Source organism: Miscanthus floridulus, chromosome 18 (assembly GCF_019320115.1).
Source record: "Miscanthus floridulus cultivar M001 chromosome 18, ASM1932011v1, whole genome shotgun sequence".
Classification (NCBI taxonomy): Eukaryota; Viridiplantae; Streptophyta; class Magnoliopsida; order Poales; family Poaceae; genus Miscanthus; species Miscanthus floridulus.
This window is the reverse complement of record NC_089597.1, coordinates 93,926,153-93,951,333: the sequence shown is the minus strand read 5'-3', so window position 1 is coordinate 93,951,333 and position 25,181 is coordinate 93,926,153. Positions and strand designations below refer to the sequence as shown.

The 25,181-nt window shown below is 43.6% G+C and overlaps 1 protein-coding gene across 1 annotated transcript; it reads right to left on the bottom strand.

Moving 5' to 3' along the window:
* Window positions 1-486: 486 nt before the first annotated feature.
* Window positions 487-20,475, bottom strand: LOC136524209 (uncharacterized). The gene is made up of 3 exons (XM_066517660.1): window positions 20,315-20,475; window positions 3,670-3,865; window positions 487-594 (listed from the first exon to the last, which is right to left on the bottom strand). Exons 1-3 carry the CDS (start codon window positions 20,473-20,475, stop codon window positions 487-489), a joined length of 465 nt encoding a protein of 154 aa, XP_066373757.1.
* Between the last annotated feature and the right edge of the window lie 4,706 nt (window positions 20,476-25,181).

Genomic DNA, 25,181 nt, shown 5'->3' with positions numbered 1-25,181 from the left:
GGTCTCTTTCTACATCCAGCACTGTTGCTAGGCCTTGGTGCTCGACCCCTCCACCACTTGTCCTTCATGATGCAATGGTCGGTGGTGTGCTTGGTCGAGTTGTTGCTTCCGTCGCTGGTCGTGTTCCTTGCCCAGGTACTCCCGAGGTCGACCTGGCTGCATCTTTCACCGTCGTCAATGATGTGGGTCCCATAGGTGCGGAAGAGACACCTTGCTCCATTGACTCCAGTTGCTTCCTCCTCTTTTGAGGGACAAGTCAAAAAGTGTTTGCATCCTCTCCCTCCTCTACGTCATTGTCCGACCAAGCAAAAATCGCCTGTTGACGCTTGCTGGCTGGGTTCTCCTCTAGGCCCCCCTCGAGCTCATTGATATTTAGCGACCCCTAGTGAGCAGGGTGGTTGCTGATCTCTTCTTTGACTGTTTGGGGTCAGCCGGTCGCTTACCAACGGCTAGGGCCACTACCTCCTCTCCAGCTCTGAGCACCGCCTAGTCGACATCCTCGTCCTCAATCTTGATGCTGGTCTGGGTGGTGGGACCAGCTCCTTGTGGCCACTCCACTCCAGGGGGTGGCGACACAAACACTATTGCTCTATCCTGACCATTAACATGGTAACAAAAATGAGTTAACACAGTAAATTTCCACTTATCCTACCACAATATAAGACTACGGGTACAAGCCAAGATGAGTTACCTTTGGGGGAGGTCGGGCAAGCCTAAAAGCAAGCTCGATGTCACTCAATCTGGCATAATTTGGATCGGCTAAGTTAAATAGCTCGCCAATTCTGGCTTTGACTTTGATTTTGTCAAGCGCCCCTTGCCTCGTCCTCGTCGGGTCTGCGCTACCTTGGTACTCATAGCTAGGATGTACCCTCCTCTGGCAGGGCTGGATCCATCGGCTGATGAAGCTCCCGACCATGCTTGGACCATCTAGTTTTTTCCATGGGATCATTCCAAATATTTATGGAATCTATTCCAGGTGCTTGGGCTTCTCTGACCAGCTTGTCCTCTTCTCCAGAATGTACCCCATGTCGCATAGCGTGATCATGTTTGGCTCTTTGCGGATGTAGAACCATTTCTTGTATCAGTCGTCTAGCGATGTGTTCCATGGGTAGTGTAGGTACTGGGCTTTCATGCCATCACAGAGGTTGAGGTACACACCCCCGGCTATCTTTGAACTGCCGCTTCCTTTCTTCCACAGATAGAAAAGATGGCGGAAAAAATCAAAATGGGGCTGCAAGCCACCATATGCTTCGCAGAGATGTATGAAAGTGGCGACAAGGAGGATTGAGTTGGGATGCAGAATGCAAATCCCAATCTCGTAATAAAGACATAGCCCCTAAAGAAACGGATGTACTAGAACCCCAAATCCATGTTTAAAGAAATCCTTGAACACCACAATCTCACCTGGTTGTGGATCGAGGTACCCCTCGCCCTCCGGTGCATGCCATCCTATGAGCTCATTGTTGTGGAGTCCCCCATGGTGACAAGGTCTTCAATGGTCTGCTCGTTGCTTTTTGATTTCCACCACTCCTTCGCCATGACCCCTGCTTTCTTCTACGCATCACCTTTCGCCATGACTTCGGCCTTGCAGGTGAATGGGGAAATGATGGTGGATTGATTGGTGGCGATTTCAGATGTATTAGGGTTGGCAAGAGGAAGACGAAAGCTGCGGTTGTGAATGGCAATGGGGTTCGGTAAATAGTAACTGGCCTATCATATACCATATTTAACCCAAGAGTTATACCGCTTTGTCTACCCAGGATTCTTGGGGGACATGCGCACGCGCCGCAGATGGTTGTTTTCACACCCTCGAGATCTACGCCAATATATGCGCCTCTTCGTTGCCAGTGCGGGAGGGCCCACGCTGACGCACCTATAGATAGGTGTCACGCAACTGTTTGCTTGACAAGACAAAAAGGCAGTATGACGTGCTATACCCGTCTACTTTTTTGACCAGACGTGTCAGACTGGACTTGATAGAACAAGTAAATAAATAAATACATAAAATAATAGTACAAGTGGCATATGGTTTTTTGCCACACTTTTTGTGCTCAGGGACTGTCCAAACCACCATCGTGCTCGAGGACTGTCCAGACCACCATCGTGCTCGGGAACTGTCCAGACCACCATCGTGCTCGGGAACTATCTAGACCACCATCGTGCTCGGGGACTGCTCCGACCACTCTCGTGCTAGGGGACTGCCCCGACAACTCTCCGACCATTGCTCGGAGACCGCTCTCCTCGGCTACATGTGATTTGTACTCACATACAGTTGAGAGGCATTTATTTTTTCTTACTTAGACCTTGCTACAAGGCTGATACCTCGCCTTCCAGCAAGCTCGGGGACTACATCAGTACGATGCACCTACCGATGCATCTCGTATCGCTTGTACGACGATTGGATTCTCAACTTAATTGGGAATTCTTTTTAGACCCTAGCACCACGTGCCTGCGTCACCTACTACTAGGTTCAGGGACTAAGTGGGCACACTTCACCTTGCGGTGAATGTGCTTATTTTATTGACCCCTACGCTCTGACTATTGGTCATAACTACTACTATGCAAGGGTCACTTACATTTCTTTTCAGAAATACAAGTGGGCACACTTGATCAGGAAAGAAATCTTTTTTTCTTTTTTCTTTTGAGCACATGCATTCTTTGGACAACCGGAATCTTCGGCTATAATCGTGGTCTACTGCTCCCTGTTCTAACCAGAATACTAGCACATTCGCTTGGTCAATGTTTCAACCAGTTGGAGATGACATGAAGACGGATCGCATTAGCCGAAGGAGATCGAATGGCGTGTCGCAGCATAATACATGGTGCTCGGGGACTAGCTGTGGGGGTATTAACCCCTATACCCTTACGGCTAGGCTTGGGCCGGCCTGGACCATGGGGTCTGGCCCACTAGAAGATGACGCATGGCCTGGCCAATCTGCTCGGAGTCTTGCACAAGGAATCAAGGCAGACTTGGAGATCAAGTAAGATCCTAGTCGGTTAAAATAGGAATCCTTATATGGCCACCTATGGCAATTGTAATTGGTTAGAATTAGTTTCTAGATCTATAACCCTGCTCCCCAGACTGCATAAGGCGGGCAGGGGACCCCTCTCAAAACATCTCTCATTGACATACAACAATACAATCAGACGCAGGACGTAGGTATTCTGCCTTCACGGCGGCCGAACCTGGATAAAACCTCATATCTGTCTTGCGTCACCATCTTGTTTGTAGTTTGCGCATCTGTCTGCCGATAATCTACTACCTTGGGCATACCCCTAGGTAGACTGCTGACCATATTTCGTCGACAGGTACTCACCTCAGAAGACAACTTTTTCTCGGTTTCAGACGAGAAAAAGAAGTTGATATGATCACGAGAGAAAGACTGAGCAAAAAGAGAGAGAAAAACAAGACATAAGGACAGAAGAAAGACGAACATCCAAAGAAAGAACTTCAAAAAAACTTACCTAGAGCTTTTCCCCAAAAGAAGTTGCAAAGGTCAACAAGTTTCCCCAGGAGGCGGTCAGCTCTAACAACCGATGAGTAGCATCAAATTGATGCAACACATCATCGTCCAAACGTGGAGCACCGGTACCAAGAGAGACAGAAGGAGAAGCCAGCGTAGGTAAAGAAGGCAAGACTAGGGCCATATCCTAGGAAGCCCTGGCTACCTCTTCTGATGGATCCATCCCCATGGCCATAGTCACCCCTAGAGTTAACAGATCCAAAGCAACATGATCGTCAAGGGGCCCCTTCTCCCTCACAGCCACCTCACCAACCGTACTTTCTGAGTCCTTTGACTCAGTATGTGGGGGTGCACCAGAGGACTGACAAGAGGGTGACTGAGGAGCAAGAGAAGACGAGGGTCTGCAAGATGATAAGAAAACTCAACGATAAGAATATGAGTCAGGAAAAAGAAAACAGAAGCAAAGAAGCAAAACAAGGAATCACTCACTCAGCTACCCTCTTCTTCAGAAAACCAATAGAGGACCTAAGAGGGGGAACTATAGCGGCAAAAACATCACCGCCACCCTATGACAGGAGCAGCACGGCCGGTACTAGAGCCCTAGAAGAACTCAAACCTGATGACCGCTTACTACAAGAGAACAAGACCAAAGTCAAAACAAAAAAGAGGGGTTCAGCAACAGGAAAACAAGAAAACAACTCACTGACGAGTAACAAGGGCGGCATCATCATCCTCTTCTTCCTCACTCTCAACCAAGGCCACCATGGCACCAGCTGAAAAGGACAAAAGTACTTGGCCAAAGATAAAAACAAACAACAAAAGGACAGAGCGTATTAATATGCTCACCTAAGAGCATGCTAGCTACAACTGGAGTACCTGGATGAGTACTCGACTGGTGAGACTTCTTGGCAGCAGATGGAGCAGAAGAAGAACTATCTGCTCGCCCCCTCTTTCTGAAAGTACGAGGAGCTCGAGGAACTAGACGAGGAACATACTCTACATATACATCAAGGTTTGCGGAAGAAACGCTAGGAAATATTGTGGTGGTCTGAAACTTACTAGTCAAGGATGGCCCAACAAGACTACCCCCAGCCTCCACATTTACAGGGAAATCATCAAGGGGAATTAGATCAGCGAAATTATGCCCCAATTCCTATGAAAGAGTAAAACAAGACAAGGAAGATTAAGCAAAAAGTGGATACAACAAAAGACACATGAAAGTACCTGCATAAGAAAAGAACAACTCATAGCAGGGGGCGGGTGAAAGCTCTAGTTTGGTTTTGGTGAATTGATGAAACCCTAAGTGCTAACCTAGTTTATCAAGTGATCATGACATAGGTAGCACACTTCAAGTAGAAGAAGCTAATGAAGATCATAACATGACAATGGTGATAGCATGGAGATGATCAAGGGCTTAAACTTGAAGAGAAGAAAGAGAAAAACAAAAAGCTCAAGGCAAAGGTATAACTTGTAGGAGCTATTTTGTTTTGGTGATCAAGACACTTAGAGAGTGTGATCACATTTAGGTTTGATAGCCGTACTATTAAGACGGGTGAAACTCGTATCAGAGTGCGGTTATCAAAGTGCCACTAGATGCTCTAACTTATTGCATATGCATTTAGGATCTAGTGGAGTGCTAACACCCTTGATAATATTTGTGAAAATATGCTAACACATGTGCATTTAGGTCGGCGCTTTTGGAAAAATGAAATGTCTATTTTCTATTGCGCCGGATGCAAAATTCTTGGTGGTTGGCACATTTGAGCAAGGGTGAAGAAGTTAGAGTTGAAATGGAGTTGGTCGAAATGATGCTGGCGTCGGTCTACTGACCGGACGCTGGGTCACTCAGCGACCGGACGCTGAAAGGCTGCATCCGGTCGAGCTGTCAGACGGCACAGTAGGCTAGGGTTGAGCACCAGACGCTGGCTGTGTCCGGTCAAGGAGGACCGGATGCGTCCGGTCGGAAAAACATGCCTCGGGGAGCTTACTGGAAACGATCGGACGCTGGGGCTTTAGCGTCCGGTTAGTTTTACCAGAGCGTCCGGTCAGCTTCGTAGCCATTGGAATCTGACGAACAGTGTTTGAAGGGGATGACACGTGGCATCCATCGGGCGACCGGACGCTGAGGGCCAGCGTCCGGTCAGTATGACCGGAGCGTCCGGTCAGAGCGCGTTTTGCCTAGTGAAGGGGTATAACGGCTCTATTTAATTGGGGCTCTATTTATAGCCCCATGGCTGGCTGTGGCTCATATCTCTTGCACATTTTCATTGACATAGCAACTTTGTGAGCCTAGCCAAAGGACTCCCACTCATCTACATCATTGATTCATCATCATAGTGAGATTGGGAGTGATCCAAGTGCATTGCTTGAGTGATTGCATCTAGAGGCACTTAGTGATCATGGTTCGCTGCGGATTTCGCTTGTTACTCTTGGTGGTTACCACCACCTAGATGGCTTGGAGCAGCAAGGATCGTCGAGCGGAGGTGGTGATTGTCTCCGGCTCCGATCGTGGTGATTGTGAGGGGTTCTTGACCTTGTCCCTGGCGGAGAGCCAAAAGGTACTTTAGTGAATTGCTCGTGGCTTGTGTGATCCTCATCTTGTGTTGGTTGTGCGGCACCCTATTGAGGGTTTGGCGTGTGAAGCCAATTAGCGCGTGAACCTCCAAGTGAGTGAATCACCACAACGAGGAGTAGCTTGCCGGCAAGCAAGTGAACATCGGTAAAAATCATTGTGTTCATCCTTTGATTCTGAGGTGATTGGTCTCTATTGTTATTCATCCTTGTGATTGATTGGTTCACTCCTCTACACGGCGGTATAACTATCCTAATCACTCTCTTTACTTTACCGCAAACTAGTTAATAAGCTCTTTAGTGTAGCTAGTTGTGAGAGCTTGCTTGCTTGGTTGGTGTGGCTCTTTAGTTAGTCTTTGAGAGCACACTAACATAGGATAGTGTCTTTGCTATTGTATAAATAGACACTATCTAAACTAGAATTGTGGTAGGAGGCTTGCATTTTGAGTAGGCTAGCGCAACACTTGCTTCACCTCATAATTGTCTAACCTTTTGTTAAGTATTGTTGTAGAAATTTTATTAGGCTATTCACCCCCCCCCTCTAGCCATTAGGACCTTTCAGCGGGTTGTTAGCACTGTACTCAAGGATAGCAAGTGGGATGACACTTACTCCTTTCAGCATCTTCTAAAGACGCTCGAGCACCTCCTCATCAGTCAACTCAAGGGCAGGGACCATATGAGAAGGGTCCTCCGCCCTAGAGTACTCAAAGCCATAATTTTCTTGCTCCTTCAGAGGTTGAACTCGGCGGCGAAGAAAACTAGAAATAATCCCAAAGCCGGTCAAGCCTTGTTGTTTTAGAGTACAAATCCTCTCAAGAAATGGCTTGATCGCCTGGACTTTAGTCATCGTCACAGGATTCTTTTCCCATCAGTCATTAACCAAGGGACTAGATCTAGAATGAACGAAAAGAGGAGGAATCAAATTGGCGGCATAAAACCAGTCGGCATGCCAATCCCTCACAGAATCAACTAGGTCATAGTCAAAGAATTTGCTCTTAAGACCCTGGCAAAACTGAATCCCACAGCCACCAAGAACATTGGTGTCATCACGGCGGGGTTGTGGCTTCCGACAAAAGAAGTAACGAAAGAGAGAAAGAGAAGGAGGAATTCCAAAGAAAGTTTCACAAAGATAAACAAAAACAATAAGATGAAGGACAACATTGGGAGCAAGATGGTTAAGGCTAATCCCAAAATAGCTGAGAAATCGGTGAAGAAAAGCAGAAGTAGGAAGGCAGAGTCTAGCACGGATAAAGGAGACGAAAAGAATAATCTCACCAGGACCTAGAGAAGGGACCCGATGCTCGCCTAGAGCTCTCCAATCATCAATATCCTTGCTCTGAATCAGACCATCGCTAACAAGCTCGAAAGCTGATCTTCAATCATTGTTGGAGCCGGCCAAAAATTCTGAGCAGCCCTCATGGCCATAAACTCTTGATTCTCAATCACGGAAAGTGATACCTCCTCATCTACAAAGGCCGCTTGGGACTTGCTCGCTGATTTCTTCCTACCCATATACTAGTGGGAGCAATAAGGAACTAGGAGGCAATGATGATTTGGATAGCAGCACTCAAAAGATGGCAACAATGGCGGCGGCGGAAGTTTGAAGACTAGGGTTTCAAGGGAAAATCAGAGCAGTAAAGAAAAAGAAGAGGAAAGGCCCTTAAATAGATTTTTACACCAGTAAAAACGTGGCCCACTAGGCCCATTTTAACATGGCATGAGGACGCAATGGTCCATTTACTGACACAGCTAAAATGACGAACAGCACAAATCCACACAACGGTACAGTTCAACGGGCAGATTTCAGACTTATCCATCCAGCACCACGGCGGAGTTATCATATTACTACAAAAAGAACTCATCAATAATGAAGCAAAGAAGGGTTATCCCACAAGGAATGCAACAACCCGGTCCTTACAGAAAGAACTCAGGAATCTCATCAACAACTAGGACATCAGGAGAATAAAGAATGACAACTCAAAAGACAAGGTTCTTCCCATTATAAATGATTTCAAAGAATAGAAGATTACACATCTTACAAGACCCAACAAACTCGGTACTACGACAAGCAAGGTAGCAAAGAGGAACCCAGACACAGCTAGGCTTTGGAACGACTACGTGTTCCAAATTGCTACTCGGTAGAACAAATCGCCCTCGGCTACACTATTTTCTTCAAAGGATAGACGTAGTGCATCCAAGGCAGAAATCAGCAGCACGACGGGACAACATAGAGCAGAGATGACTGGCATGCATCTGTCTACCCAAGTCCGATGTGATGCTAGATATGGTGTTGATCCACACTGGACAGTCTCAGGGCAAGCGACGAGGATCAACCCAGAACTGCCAGATGAAGGAACGCATCCCACATCACAAGACTCCCTCCGACTACCGCCACATACTTCCAAGTACAATGCTACTGTGGGATTAGCCTACCTCTAATCCCTATCACAAGACTCCCTCCAGCTACGGCAACATACACAAGAAATGCAAAATACGCCCGGAGGCTGCTCTACTTCACAAACTACCATATTCATGACTACGGAGACTTCAGACCACGCAACAAAATACTCGATGAATCAAAACAACACACAAGGAGGATATTTATAGGCCAAAGAAGCAGTGCACCTGGACCAGGAGCACCAACGGAACAAACCTAACAAAGGACACAGTGAAAAGACATAATTCAATGAAAGAGGACTCAGGCGTGAAGGAGCAGTACTCAAGAACAGGCATATTCAAAAGAATATACCAACACTGTACAACTTGTGAACAAACAACATTTACTATCACCCACCACCATACAACTACATCTAACAACAACAGACTACCAGAGAACATGCCAAGAACTTGTATCCAAGTTCTTTTTGGATAAAAGAACCCAACAAGAGGTTCGGGGGCTACACTCAGAGAGTGCATTTTTCCATCAAAAAAGCGCACATCACACAGAAGACTTTCTCAAGACAGCAGTTTTTCAAACAACATAAGATTCAAGACCCTCCAACTTTTTGTTCCAAATAGCAAGACGCTCGGGGGCTACACTCAGTGAGCGCACTTTTTTCTTCAAAAAGTGCACATCACTCAAAAGACTTCTTCAAGACAAACCACTTCAAGGCCACACGACAAAAAGAACCCGGACATAGCTATATCCGAGCTCTTTTTGACAAAGAAGCTGGGTATATGCTCAGGAGCCCTTCGACAAAGAATTAGAGCAATTTCAAGAGAAGACCCTCTAGCTCCTTGTGTCAAACAGCAAGAGGCTTGGGGGCTACACCCAAATGGGAGTACTTTTTTCTTCAAAAAGGTACACACCATGCGAAGATCTCATGAAGCGCTACATGGTTTCACTCAAGAAAGCACTCGGACGATGCTTGTTCCTGCTCAACAAGACCTGAAGGAACAAGACGAGGCTTCCAGAGCTCAACCATGAAGTGCTCGAGGGCTTGTCGGTGCGGGACCCATAGGATACCCCATAAGGAAGGGAGAAGATCTAGTCTAACTAGGATCCTTCCCCTATAATCTTAGTAGTAGTATTATTCTGTAATTCTACTAGGAACTCTCATTGTAAACCGACTAGGATTCTGACCTCCTGACTATATAAAGGAGGGTAGGGTTCCCAGAGACAGGGCAGAAGAGAGATAACACAATACTTTACAATCAATCCAACGTAAAAGGCTAATGCCAACTAGATGTAGGGCTATTACTCGATCACGGTCGAGGGCCCGAACCAGGATAAATCGATTGTCTTGCGTTTACCATCGAGTTCTGCATACGTTGAAGCCCGAACAAACTGCCCCGGGTACCCCCGTGGCAGGCTATCAGTGGTGAAACATCGACAAACACCCTAGTGTTAAGCTTCATATTTGACATTTGAATTTTATGAGCACAAGCATCATCCTAGCATTCATGAACATGAGCATATGAAATTTCATCTCATTCTTATACATTGTCACATGAAATGTTGATTTATATATGTGTTTATGCTTGCAATCATGTATGACCAATGTATGAGATGGTTGTGAGGTCATGAAAACACCTTAGACACATCTAGGATGGTAAATGGAACAATGTTTGTATTCATGACAAAGGCCAAATTTGCTTCTAAGTGTTGGTTTCATTTGAAATGCCATTTTAATGATACTAGTTTAACTAAAGCTGAATAGTAGCTAAGAGTGTTTGCATGGCTGTGTGGCCTAAATAAAAGTTGTAGTACTTGACTAGGGTAACAACTTTTATTTTTGGGTCAATGTCTAATTCAGTGCCTAGCATGTTTAAAAATAGCTCACAAATATCAACAAAATACTGTTTTGTAACTTGCAAAATTTTCTATCATGTTGTTTTTAGTTTCAATGTACCTCACTTTAGAGCAATGTAGTTTGTTAACCAGTAAGAATTAGATGATGGTTCTTAAAGCAAAGTTGTAGATGGCATGTAGCTCTACAACTTTTATTAATGGAGTTTTTGCAATGGACGAACGGATTAGGAGGTACATGGGGTTGAAAACGCACTATCTGGCTTCGTTCGTGGCGTCTGAACCCGCATCCGCGTGCACGGCAGTGGCCGATCAGCCACAGGTCATCGCTGACATGTGGTGGCAGCATGCTAGTGTTGGCCTGGCCAGTCAAGCCAGAGCAAGCACTTAAGCACCATGCCCCTGCTGCTCACTCCACTCGCCCGCTCTCACCTTCTCCCTCTCGCTCTGCCTCTCCAAAGCATAGCGCCAAGCTCGCCGCAGCACTACCGCAACCACTCACCACCAATGTAGCCTCACTGACCGATTCATCTCAGCCATAGCTGCTGCACTATCACCTCCACCTCCTCGAGCCACTAGCACCACCTACCAACCCTAAGGAAGAGCGACATTTTACCTCGCCGCAACCGCCGTCGTCACTGGAGCACCGCCGCACTCACGGCTCACCATGGCCCGATCATTCCACCGCACTACATGCCTTCATTTTATTTGGTCCATCACTGTGCTAGAGTCTAGATGCTTAGGTCAGAGCTAGGAATGATGCCACCACTTGACGGCATCAGAACGAGTCACCGCTCCGCTTGTGTCCGCAATGGCCACCGTGGCACTCGAGCTCGCTGTCGCCGAGCTGGTTCAACGTCTCCATCCTTTCTCTCATGCCTTAGGTCGAGTAACCCTAGACATAGATGGTGGCATCATGGAGACCCACCTTTCACTGCCATTTAGCCAGAACAGTGTGAGCACCGCCGTGCTCCATGCGCCGCCGCACGGCCATGCACACGACCAAGCTCACCGACACCACCTCGAGCCCTCACCTACACCATGTAGATTCGATAGGTCACCAGGATGGAGTAGCTGTACTCGCCTAAGTGTGCCATAGCCAGAGATGGCCGGTGTACCACTGCCGACCTTCGTCGTCTGCCATGCCCGCCGTCAAGCTTGCTCTGGCGAGCCACCGAGCCAACTAAGCCTACCAGTCGATGCACATGGGTGAGATGAGTGTAGTGGTGAAGGCACTACCATCGGAGACCTCACTGTCAGTGAGTTCTCGCTGGTCAGTGCCATCCCCTATTTTGGTCTCGCTAACGAGTGGGTCCCCGTTGACCACGGGCCCCAGCTGTCAGTCCATGTGGTGTTTGATTTTCTGATTTATTTTTCTAGATTTGAATGCATGTTTCAAAAATTCATATCCCAAGCTAGGAGTGTCCAATTTTGGTGAACCAAAGTTTGTTAGATTCCTCATGAAGTATAGTATTTGATAAAAATATGAGATTCACTATGTCAGGTATTTTTTTCTAGGAGAATAAAATGTAGCTAGATAAATGCTTTTTAAATGGTTTCTATCTCATAAAATGCATAACTTGAGCTAGAAAGATGATAAAATTGTTATTCCAATTTTGTTGGTCTTGTGTTGACATGATCTAGCTTGGAAAAAATAATAAACCTATAGTAAGCATATTTTGAATATGGTCTTCATATTTAATCCTAATTAATTGCTAGTTCCTAGTGGAATTAATTAGGGTAAAAATACATAACATATGATTATGCAAATTTTTACACAGTATTCTTATGCTTGGAGGAATGTAATAAAAATATTAAATCTATTGCTTGACACTTTTCACTATGCTAAACTATTTTTTTGCTTAAATAAGCCTATGTAAGTTGTCATTTTTGTAGAGGTAGTTATACTTATCCAAATGGCATGAAATTTATATAGTAGTCTATTAAGGTCATTTGTAGTCTACTATAATTTTCTCAGAATTTATTAAGCATTGGAAATATTTATCCTTTAAATTACCTTATTATCTAAGGAAATTAATAAATGGATATAAATAAATTAGTTATGTTTAACCATGATGTTTTCTATGTGAAGGGTACCATAACGCCTAAGAGGGGGGTGAATTAGGCAACTTAAAAATCTAACTCTAAATTATGGCCTCTTTTTCTAACCTTAGCAAAAACTATGTAAAAGACAAACTATCTAAATGTGCAACTATGATTTTGCTAGTGTGTTGCTATCTCTACCGCAAAAGGAGCAAAGCAATCAATATAAATGCAGAAGCTAAAGAGCAAGGTAGAGATATGCAAACTCCCGTCGATGACTCTGGTATTTTTACCGAGGTATCGAGAAGCGCGCAAGCTTCCTCCTAGTCCTTATTGGAGCCCCTCGCAAGAGCCAAGCTCCCAGTCGGGTAACTTTATGGATAGCCTCAGGCCTTTCCCATGCGCAAGTGGGTCTCCGACGTGCCTTCCAGCAAGCCTTGCTCGGATGCTCCCCATCATCTTCACTATCAAGCTTTCGGCCGAAACATCGTGGGCCTTGTTCCCTCTAGTACACGGTGGCAGCCACACCACAAACTCGGTTGGTGTGATCTCGCAAGACTACAAGCCCCTCTGATGTACAACAATGGTGCTCACAAGCACTGAGTGATAAGAGGTATGCAAACCTCACTAAACACTAGGCCTAAACCTAGAGCAAGCGCATAAGTGGTTGTCTAATCAACCTAAGCACTTCGCAAAGCACCTACGCTAATCACCTAATAAAACACTAAGCACTATGCAAGTAGAAATCACTAAAATGGTGTATCAATACCCTTGGTATGTTTCCTTAGCTCCACACATCTCAAATGGATAGTTGGGGTTATATTTATAAGCCCCACTGAGAAAGTAGTCATTGGGGACGAAGTCCCTTTTTCTGCTACTGACCAGACGCTAGAGTCGTCCTGAGCGGACGTGTCTAGTCATCCCGACCATCGGAGCCATGAACAACTGATTGGACGCTGCCAGCGTCTTGTCACTTGCCACTAGACATGTCTGGTCGTAAGTTCGCCGCTCTGGAACCTCTCTATACTCGATCAGACGTTGTTGTCCTGCGTCCGGTTGGTTTGCCGCCAACATCTGGTCTCTGCTGCTGTTGTCGAGCCTCTGATTGGAGCATCTGGTCCAGTGTCCAGTTGTTGCTGCTATTGCTAAGCCTCCTGATCGAAGCGTCTGGTTGCTTTCCTCTAGCATCTGATCCAGCATCCGGTTGCTTCTGTGAGCTTATTTCTTCGCGATCTTGTGTGTGGCTTGGTTCCTATCTTCGTGCTTGGACTTTGCTTGATATCTTGGGTCTTCTCTTGTGCTCCTAAGGTCTTGCTTAAGGTGTTGATCATCGGATCATCACGTCGCCGTTGTCCAAGTCATGTCTTGCATCCTATTGAACTACAAAACAATCACTTGCAAATTCATTAGTCCAATTTGATTGTGTTGGTCATCAAACACCAAAATCCAAAGTAAATGGGCCTAGGGTCCATTTTCCTTACACTATGGTTCTTGTGATGCATATGATATGTTGATGATAATAGTTAGGATGAAAATTAATTGGTTATATGCAACTAGTTAATTATTGCTTTATAATTCAACTAGATGGCTGCATGTATAGTTTCGGTTGTGATGATAATTTCATGATGATAATGGTCTTTTTTGTAAAACTTGTTAATAACAAAGTTGTAGATAATTTACTTATATACCTTGTGTTAAATATTCATAGTCGTGGACCATATGGTTTAAGAATTATGGTTGTTAGAAGTCTACTGTCAGAAATTCTTGCTCTCTAAATAGATCTAAAAGATTGAATTGTTTGACTTAGATAACTACTGAATCTCGTTAAGTGTATTAAAATAAAGTTGTAAGAAATTTCATAAGCTTTCTAGAATGTCCATAACCATATGATTTTAATGTTTATAACTCTAGTTATGGTCAAAACAAGTGGCTACTGTCTTATAGTCCAGAAAATGATTTACATAAGTGTTTGCTTAAGTACTAGAGAAGAGATATGCACCTACTAAGTAAAAGAAGATGTAACTTATTATCATACTAATACCATGCTATTGAAAACACTTATGAGGATGCATTCATCACATCATATCATATTATACATGTCATCATATATGCATTCGTGATATCTTATTTCATGATCATGCATATAGGATCGTCCGAAGAGATAACTCTTTTGGAGTTCAACGAGGAAGAAGAGGAGGATCAGCAGGAGATGCCTCAAGCCATAGCTCTAGGAGAAGAGGAACAGACTCGAGTATCTCCCTGAGTGCTTGGATCACCGACCAACCTCTTTCCTCAAAGGCAAGCCCCGGAGCATTCTAAGTTTCCCATGTTTTACAAAATATCACTCGAGTCCTTTATATTTGATGCATTAGATTATAAGAGTTGATTGGAAACACTTGATGCATAGAGCTACCTTGTCCAGTTACATATACCTTTAACCCTGTGTAGGCCTAGGATTGAATATATGCTTAGCCATGCTTAGACTGGTAGAAGTCGGGTGATTTCCTATCACCTGCGAGATATAGGTGGATACCAAAGCACGGTTGGCTATATTTGCTATCACGGAAAAAACCATGGGGTAATATAAATGGAGGCTGGGTGGAGTCTATGTGTAGGTGGACTCATATGATTCCATCTGTGCCAGTTAAAGACCGTACCATTGTTGGCACTTCTAACAAGATTGAACACATGCCTCTCACTTAGCTGGCCGGATAACTTGTTTCGACCGTAAAGCCAAGTAGCTCAACTCAAGTCAGACCCTATTCTGTTAGAGTGTGCACTCTGAATGTTAGTAAGGACGTGCGGGGAGCTAGACATGAGCCTAAGGGCAGGCTGGGCCTGAATGTCCTGGCAGTTGGTTGTCCCTGATTGTATGGCGCTGGGCGAACCCACGAAATATGGACCTGAGTTATACCAAAGGTGACCTAAGGTGACCGTTGATCTGGTCTGCCTAGTTTTGTGTTAGGAATAAATTCCTAGCTGGTTGAAATCGATTCGAATCACCGTCTCTCTCGGACAGTGAGAAACTTTGCTAGCTCCAACATCATAGTAACCGTGTTATGGAATATGATGGTTTGGATGAACATGGAATTAATACACCGGCTATGGTTATTATTGTATGCTACTAAATGATATACCACATGTTTGGCATAGGTTAGTTGCTAATCTAGAGGTGAATAGCTATAATTAACTTGATGACTGAATTATAATTGTACAACTAAATTAGTTGCTTTTTATGTAAAATATTGTCAAGCTACCTCCACTTATAAAGCCTTGTATAATCCTTGGAGTCACTTGATTTTTGGTTTATGACGGGTAAGTCTAGTTGAGTACCTTCTCATACTTAGGGTTTTATTTCCATTGTTGCAGATGGTACAGTTTATCATGGCTATTACAAGAACTACTTTTGTCCCACCATGGATGAGGAGTGAGTCCTGGGCAAGCATCCCTTATTAATCCTTCTTGCATGCTTTTGTGGGAGTGATCACAAGTCAGCACTGTATTTGAACTATGATGGCAGATGTTAGCTTCAAACTTTAATTTGCTTCCGCTACTATTTACTAAACTTGATTTGTAATAACCTTAATTCATACTCTAATGAATGAATTGTATTTATGAACCTTATGTAACGTGTGACATGTATGTTGAATCATGTATGATCTTGGTTGTATGTTGATGGTTAATCGAGACCCATCGTGGTACTCGATGGACTACCGGGTTTATATGGGCTCAAGTATGATAGTGCGACCACTTGTGGGCTATCACTGTACATGTGCTCTTATAAATTGGTCGGTTCTGCTACAGAAGGGCAAGAAGGACAAGGATGGCCATTCACCAATGATGCCTGTGAAGTGACGAATGCCCTTCCACCAGTTGCCATAGAAGAAGCCGACGACAGTCTATGAAAGCTTCTTACTTTGATAGGAGTTGGAGATGACGCGCCTCTAGGAGTGACAGACATACTTGCAGCAGCACAAGGACCAGGCAGAGAGGTAGCTCAAGATGTCGGCAAGCACATCATCTAAGAGGTTGTCCACTACGTTCCTCATGTTGCAGGCCTCCTTCATCTAGAAGGACACCACCAGCCAAAGAGATGAGGCCACCCTGCCATGGAATTGCATCAATAAGCATTAGTAAGGAGATGAGTTTCAAGGAGAAGGGATGGCGATGCAAGTAACCCTTATTACACTTGCTTTGGATCTAGCGATGGTGAGCATGAGTGGCAACACTGGTGACAGCAGCAGCTCATGTGCCGGTGGTCATGAGCAGGAGTGGCGATGATGAACAGCAGCAATGAGGACAAGAAAAGCTACGTGTGTGTGGGAAAGGGAGGGGTGGTAGGGGAGGGAAGGGTTAAGGGGGGGTGTTGGGCCAAGGGTTGCTTGCTCTCTATGTAACTTTTATGCCACGTGGGAATCGAATTTTAATTAGTTCCACGTGGGAGGGTTCAAACATGGGATTACAAATTTTGCAACTAAGCAGCGGTGAATACACAGTACCATCACCATCGGCTGGGTCCTATTACCACCCAAAGACAGCCATATGATATGGTGATGAACACTAAGGCACACAATCTTAACATTTGGCATTGAAACAAAGCAAAAACTAAGAAAAGCATAATTGCAGTACTCAGATTGAAAGGAAGCCAACTTAAGTTTGATGGTGAATAATAAGGCACATAGATTTACATTGAAAAAAAGCCAAACTGCGTACTTAGAAAACATAAGGAAAGCATAATGCCAGTACTCTCATATTGCAAGGAATCCATCTTGAGTTCTATACATTCATACCGAATAAGTAGGTGGACACTACCAAGCTAACAAGCATGTCGAAAGCTAAAATGCAGATACTAATTAGGCCGACACTATGCAAAAGTTAAAAGGCTTTCATATCTACATCATTGGTTGCATAATTAATCAATCTCCATGCAGATCCTAGTCGATCTCCATGGGATCGTTGTGAATCTCCATAATATCCTGCAGATCATTATCAACCTCCACAGGATCATTATCAATCTCCATGTCATTCTGAGCCTTGACCACTACAACCCTATCCACATCCATTGGTACACTTTTATTTAGCTCATCGACTTTGTTCACAAAGCACTAATTTGGTGAACCAATACTAAGGATAATAAGGCTCACAAGCTACACTCCATAGATATACAAGGCCACAAACTCGAGAACAAGAAGATGCATTTTCATCTGTAGATCCAACAAAATTACTATAGCTAGGTTGGTGGTGAAGGAGCAGAGAGCATGAGAGAGCAATATAAAGGAATATAGAATCTGGTGAAGGAGCAGATCCAGTGTAGTTACCTTAGATCTAGATAGAGCAGAGAAGTAGGGACAGAGCGCTGAAGATTTGTGCGCCGGCGAGGTTGGAGGTGAAGGAGCAGTGAGCACGTGGGAGGCTGCTTTTTGTCTGACGCTAGCAGGGTGAAGCAGACCAAGGGAGCAGAGTGGGGAATGGATGGGAGGAAGGTGTAGTAGGACCGTAGGAGTGTATATATAGTTCAATAAATTGGTTGCCCCTATACCATGGCCCAGTGTCTAGGGAAGTAGGATGCCTCCAATACATTAATTGATACTTGGATCTACTATCATTTATAGTTCAATAAATTAAACACCTAGTTAATCGCCTTGCATTTAATTCAACAATAGTTGTACAATAGTGATAGATTTGAGTCCAACACATCAATTGATACTTGGATGTACTAGCATTTACATTTCAATAAATTGAACACTTGCATAATCACATTGCATTTAGTTTAACAATAGTTGTATAAAAGTGACAGATTTCAGTTCGATACATCTTAAATTGATACTTGAATCTACTGTAGTGATCTAAGCAACTTGCTAGTGAACATGCTAAGAACTAAGGTAAGTACAAAATAGGTGAAAGAAGAACAGGAAGCACATTTCTTTCTCAAAGGTATGAAATCTTCCATCATCTTCGTTGGAACCTTGGCCAATTCTTCAATCTGTGGCATAATATCTTCCTCCTCCTATAGATGTTCTTCATTTGTTGTAACATTGGCCTCTGCCTTTAGCTCCCAACTCTTGTTACATAAATTCAAAATCAAAGTCCTCAGAAATTTTCCATATTGGGGATCCTGCCACTTAAAGAACCCGCAATCTAAGTCAGGCTATGAAAAAACCAAATTACCATAAGTACAGTGGGATTTCAGCATTTGCATTGTGAAAATAGAATGAACAAGAAAGAAATCGAGTTACATTATTTGCCCTACAGCATCTGTGGTACCGACATCCTAGGTTTCCATCACTCCATGAAATCCACCGAAGCATCTTCAAGCCGCAACGACACAAGAGTGGTGGCTGGTATGTGTAGGGCTAGTTCTCGACACAGCACAAGATGGGTGGCCCCCTCCTGTTGTAGCGTCCTCCACTAGAAACTGGTGTTCTTCTCGCAACGGTGCCCTGGGATGGTGCCGACCACTAGGAGGAGTTGGAGCTAGATGTAGCCATGGAGCAGTCAGGGTTCAAAGTGTTGCACACTCTGAGTGAAGAGGTCAGCCTAGGCCTTTTGTATACGCTTTTGACTCCCACCAAGGCACCAAAATGTCCTTCAAAACCCTCGAACTCCTACCAAGATGAAATGTTGTGTCACCGTCGGTTTAGGGTACTATCCGCCTATAGAAGAAGGCCTATTTTGGATCCTCTATGCTTACATTGAGGTGTACACATGGACCACAATCAAGACCAACTGATCCAATTAATAGTTCAACCGAAGCAATAGTTCAATGATTATGCAGCACTGATACATAGTAATCCACAGGTTTCATCAGTATATATAAACTTCATTAACATTAAAGTTTCACAAATTCTAAGACTTAATGTCAGATGGGTAAGCAGTTGCTAAGGTACTCAATTGGTTGATGCAGTCCCAAAAGCCAGAGGTAGTGAACTATAGCGAAGATGACAGCATCTCCGTCCATGAACACATTGTATCTATAAAGTATGTCTACTTCATGTCTAGTCCTATAAAGCACAAAAATCTATCCACAAACAGGGTCTTGAACGGTTCTTGTCAAATTTTATGGTCCGAGGAGGTGACGAACAGCGGCTTCAAGAATCAACAGTCGGTCCGGGTGAATGCTCCATCTCCAAGTAGCAAACAACATCATCTGGGGTCCCGGTGCCACCCCTAGCCGCCAAAAGGCAAGGTTGCTTGCATTGTAATGGCTTCTTCCGAAGTAAGACATTTGTTGCAATGAAGAAATTCCTAATATGAACAAAACTGATACTGAACCCAAAACCAATTGGAACCAAATGCAAATAGGGGGTGACCGAATCCATCTAAAATTCATGGGGCGTTGTCCACGACGACAATGCAAGGTGCTTGAGGCAGGGCAAGCAAAGGCAGGTGGGGAGAATGAAGATGAAGTAACATGTGGGGAGAACTATTGGCTTTGTATTGGGGTTTTTTAGTGGTTCCAACAGCCACCAATGCGCCAATAGGGCCGAGGGGAGTTGGGGAATGAACCGGGTAGTTCTAGGTTTCTTTTCCAAACAGACGGTCCAGATTGATCAGCAGCGAGAATGGACAGCATGGGATAAGGTAAACAGTATCCGTATTAAGACAACCATTGCCATGCTAATCCAATGCTATAATACGACGATTGTCAGCTATTGAACTGCTGTTAGATTCTACTAGAACCAGAACCATACATGATAGTTTTTACTTTTCATTCATATATATATATATATATATAAATAAAAAAACATTCATCATGTAGCAATATCTCCTAGAATATAGCAAGGATCAAAGATAGATAGCAAGAACAGCAATGGGAAACATAATATTTCAAAGAACTTTTTTCATTGATTCATTGCATATATAGATAAATACAATTTGAATGAGTGTACGATTGTACTTGTTTGGAAACATAATAACTAACCTAAACTATTAAAACTACTTAGACTAACTATAAACTACTTAATCTAAATATGATCCTCTCGTTCGCTTCGGAGGTGGCGAGTCAAAGTGTGATTCAAAGTCGGAGTCATCATCATCGTCATCGTCAATGGCGTCGGCATTGTCCTCCTCGTCCTCGTCCTCGTCCTCGTCCTCCTCCTCTAGGTCCTCCTTCTTGGAGCTCCACGAAGGACTATAATCAGAAGGCATCCAGTCGTTAGAGGAGACGTCCTCCTCGAAGGACTAGAGGGCTAGCAAGTCATCCTCACTGGATGACAGACTGCTTGGAAACTTGATGGGGCTATCCGACATTTTCTTCGTAGATTGAAAGAGAAGGGGATGATGGATGAAGAAGAGGGGTGGTTTCAGAGGGCACCAGGCTTGAAGAATACGTAGAGCAGTGGGTATGGCTCTTTGGCTTCAGGCGGTGGAAGTAATGGTGATTTGACGACCTTGGAAGTTGAGGGGACATTCAACACTAATGCTGAATTTTTACCATCGATTGACCAAACTCTAGTTTAGGACCATTGGCCAAAACATGTATCCTAGTCGACCCAGCTTTTCATGCAATGAAGGAAATGCAACCCCAAGACCACTGCCGCATCTACCGTTAACCCATCGGTGGTAGTAGTTTCTACTACCAGTTTCCATCCTTAGGAGGCCTCGCTATCGGTCAACGGGCGGTGCAGGTATCACGCTGTTGCTTCTATCACTATGGAAGTGAAAGTGGTGATAGTGATAAGTCAATCTGTAGTTGTGTAGAATCCAGTTATCCTCACTTATCCAGCTCAGAAACCTTGGGTTTTTGAAAGATTTTCAAATTAAAAACTTAGCTTTGCTCCTCGAATGACCCTCTTAGATCGCTCGATGTGTATAGTTCCTCACCAAGGCATTGTTTTGCCTCTTTTTCACTTTACTTTTAAAAAGCTTACGTGGAGTTCAGGTAGAGATAAAATATGTAGCATACTTACCTTGCATATTTTGTAAGGTCAAATCCTAGATCCAAGGAGAGAAGTGTCATACTCTTAAATCAAGATGTGCATGTGTGTGGAACATTTGGTAGCTAACCTAATTCTACTATGCCCTTTGAAACGTATTTCTCTCTTGTGGAATATTTTTGTGAGAACATGGGCTATCTTTGTTCTCATCTATTTCTTCTTCTTTTTTACTTTGGACCTTTTGTGTCCATTTTTTTAATTTATACTTTTGCATAACCCATGTCTCTTTTTGTGATAAACTTTTGAGAGAAATATTATCAAGAACTTAGAGCATTTATTTTGATAAACCTAACAAACCTACTTTGCCTTCTCCCAGTGTAGGAGCAGAACATTTTAGGGCAGATAAAAAGCATGTTTTTGTGTACTTCCACTGTAGAAGCAGCACATATTTGTGGCATGTACGTGATCTTGATCTTGGGAGCATGATAAATCTCTCAACAAGGGTCAACAAGACTTGACAAAACTCAACACAAAACAAGCAGCTTATGTGGAAGGTTTTAAATAAGACTAATATATGGCCTTGGTAGGAAATTCAATATCATTGAGGAGACAAGCTATTGATTTAGAATTTTTATAAGAAAATTCCCCAAGTATTTTGTAGAAGAAGCAAAGTTCCTTTCATCATACTATATCTCATTCATCAACTACTTAGATAGCATGCTTTCCCTATGATAGATTGTTCACAAGTGATGGGAAAAGCAAGGAAAAAGGAATATGTGAGCCAAGCATAAAGGGGCATGTACCTCATATCTGCATGTTCGTACATCCACTCTAAGCCGATGAGTGCCTCTGCTACGACTCTCTCCCAATATGCATATGTCAGCTAGATTCCATCGGCTTTATGATCTCAATCAAACATATGATACGGCATGACGGCATGCACTTCCAGGATCAGATTTATCCCTTTGTTTGATCATGTGTGAATGTTTCGCCATTGATATTTTCTCCATATGGCTTTTCTTCTTATTTTTGCACCAGCTTTTGCCTTCTTAGGTCAAATTAGGATCATTAATTTTTTGCTCTAAAGGCGATACTTTGTTAGTACCGGCTATCAATCCTGGCGATGGTCCAAGATTGATCACACTTGAGTTTTAATCCCAATCACCTGGGCTAAAATTTCCATAATGAAAAATGCTTCCAAAATAGCCGACGATGATTCAAGCATTAAATAAAAAATCACCAGCTATCAAGCTTCATAAGAATGTTGTGTTTAAATCCAGTTCTGACTCCTTGAAATAGAACAGCTACATTCTAATGAATTAATCCATAAGAGCAATGTTTAGTCGTTCCATAATGACCGACTAGAGGAGTCATCAAAATAAACTCTCAGAGCCGATTGCTTGGATTGGCTGTTGACGTTCATCGTTGACTTGGATAATGCCTCCTTCTCAGACTCTACTAGAGAAGCACTCGCAATCTTCAAACTCCCAGTAGGCTGGATCAGCAGTCGCCATACTTATAGAGGTGTCAGCTTGAACAATTTCAACATTATCTCCCTGCCACTAGATAAGGCATTGGTGCATTGTTGAAGAAATGCAACAATTAGCATGGATCCAATCATGACCAAGGAGTAGACTGCACGTTCCTTTACCATCGATGATGAAGAAGGTAGTAGGCAGAGTTTTACTCCCAATCATCAATTCAACATTAACTGCCCCCTGGGTCTTAGATGCATTGCCACCGAAGTCCTTTAACATCATATCAGTTTCAACCAAATCTTTAAGGCCTTTTCCTAGCTTGCGGAATGTGGTATAGGGCATCAGATTGATAGCAGCACCACCATCAACTAACATCTTAGTCAACGTCTTTTCATCGACAAATTCTTTCATGTATAAAGCCTTCAAGTGCCGATGCTAAGAAGGCTTCTCAAATATAGCTTGTTGGGACTAGAGGGTTAGCTGAGCCACTGCTTCTCCCAATTCTTCTTCATCATATTCTTTTCCATCGGATCCTTCCTATTTGCACTTGGAGGGAGCTCTAAATTCTACAAGTAGGATGAAGACCATATCAATATTAGCCGATGGTTTACCCTTATCGGTTGTTTGATTGACGCGCCACACCCGAGGTCTGTTATAATTCTGAGTTTCTAATTCTCTGTTCCTCAAGCGTTGAACTCTTTTTTGGCTCCTTGTTAGACATTCTGGACACCATTGGCCCTCTTGCCAATCATGCTCTTTCTCTTCATCACGGCCGGCCCAATTCTAATCATGCACATGCTTACCTAGCTAATCGTGAAGTCCTTTATTTTTTACGTGCCGATCCACATTATCAGATTGATAACTTAAGCGTTCGGCCGATGGTTGGCTTGAGATTGCCTGAACTCTAAATATTTGTTACTGCACTCTGGGCAGTTATGTCTTGTGGGCAATTTCAAACCTTCGTTCCTATAGTGTCAGAAGAAAAGACAATTCCAACGTAACTCTGCTTGTTCTCTTTCATACCTTTCTTCCTCACATCGACGTTCATATTATTCTTCTTCAACCTGGCACTGGTAGTCCTTCTCCTTCTGGCATTGCCATTTGTTTAATAAAATTCAAGAAGTCACACGAGGACGCTAGCACTAGCTCTAGATGTCCCACCTTGCTCATATCGGCCCTTTTGCTGATCGCGCTATTTCTTAGCTTCTTCATACTCATTAGCCGATATTTGAACCTTGGGGTCAACCAACCCACCTTCTCTAGCCTTAGTCGATATCAAGGCCTTCATCTTTCCTTTAGCTAGCTAAAACTCTAGCATATGCACCCCTGGGAAAGGAAGCTTTCTATGTCCATTGTCGATTTCTAGGCTAGCTCAAACTTGATCTTTCCTTGCTCAATGGCCTTCTGAATGTGAAAGCGGAAGATTCTACACTCATTGGTATTATGGTTAGTAGTATTGTGGAATTTGCAGTATTTCTTCCCTTTAAGTTATTCAACTGAAGGGATCACATGATTTGTAGATAATTTCAACTGCTTCTTTTCTAGCAGCAAGTTAAAGATCTTATCGGCCTTCTTGACATCAAAGTCATAGGTATTTTATGACTCCTTCACCCATGGACAAGATATAGGAGCCTTGCCCCATGTCCATTCAGCAATTGTAACTTCTAGATTGTCCCCATCAGAGTTTGCAACATAGGGATCAGTCATAGCAGCAGTACCCTTCAAATACTTCTCTTTGTGTAGGGCCCAATGCTGATTCTCAAAGGCAGACACTCTCTAGACTAAATGGGCCAAACTTTCAAACTCTTGGCCATCAAACTTCTTTCTAATTAATGGAGACATCCTTTGAAGGGCCAATTCAGCCAATTGGCCATCAGACATATTTAATAAGTAGCAATGGCTCCTTACTCCTCTAAATCTTTGAATGGACTCAGAGCCTAACTCATTATTCCTCTACCTCATGCTTGTTAAGTCTATAATCTTCTTCTCTCCTATCCCATAGTAGAAATATGTGTGGAACTTGTTCTCTAGATCGGCCCATCCACTAATTGAGTTTGGTTCTAGCGATAAAAACCAACTGAAAGCCAGTCTAGACAGGGACAAGGTGAAGAATCTAACTTTATGTGCCACCTCAATAGATGCTTCTCCGAGCTTAACGAGATAGCGGCTAATATGTTCTATGGTTGTCATCTCATCTATCCTGGTGAATTTGGAGAAATCTAGGACTCTGTAGCATGATGGTAGTTGCACAATATCATACTAGGCCGGGTATGAGCGCTGGTAAGAGCCAACCTACCCTTTAGGCTTTAGACCAAACTAGCTCTGCATCATAGCAGTTATCCGGTTGACAAACTCATCAGCATCCATGCTAGCAACTTCCTATCTCAGCTGCCCTTGAGGTTGAGCCTGAGAACCTTGTACTTGAGCTTGTTGACCTTGAGCCAGAGGCTGCTAGAGTTGTTGTGTATTATAACTGTAAGGATTCTGATACCCAAGATAT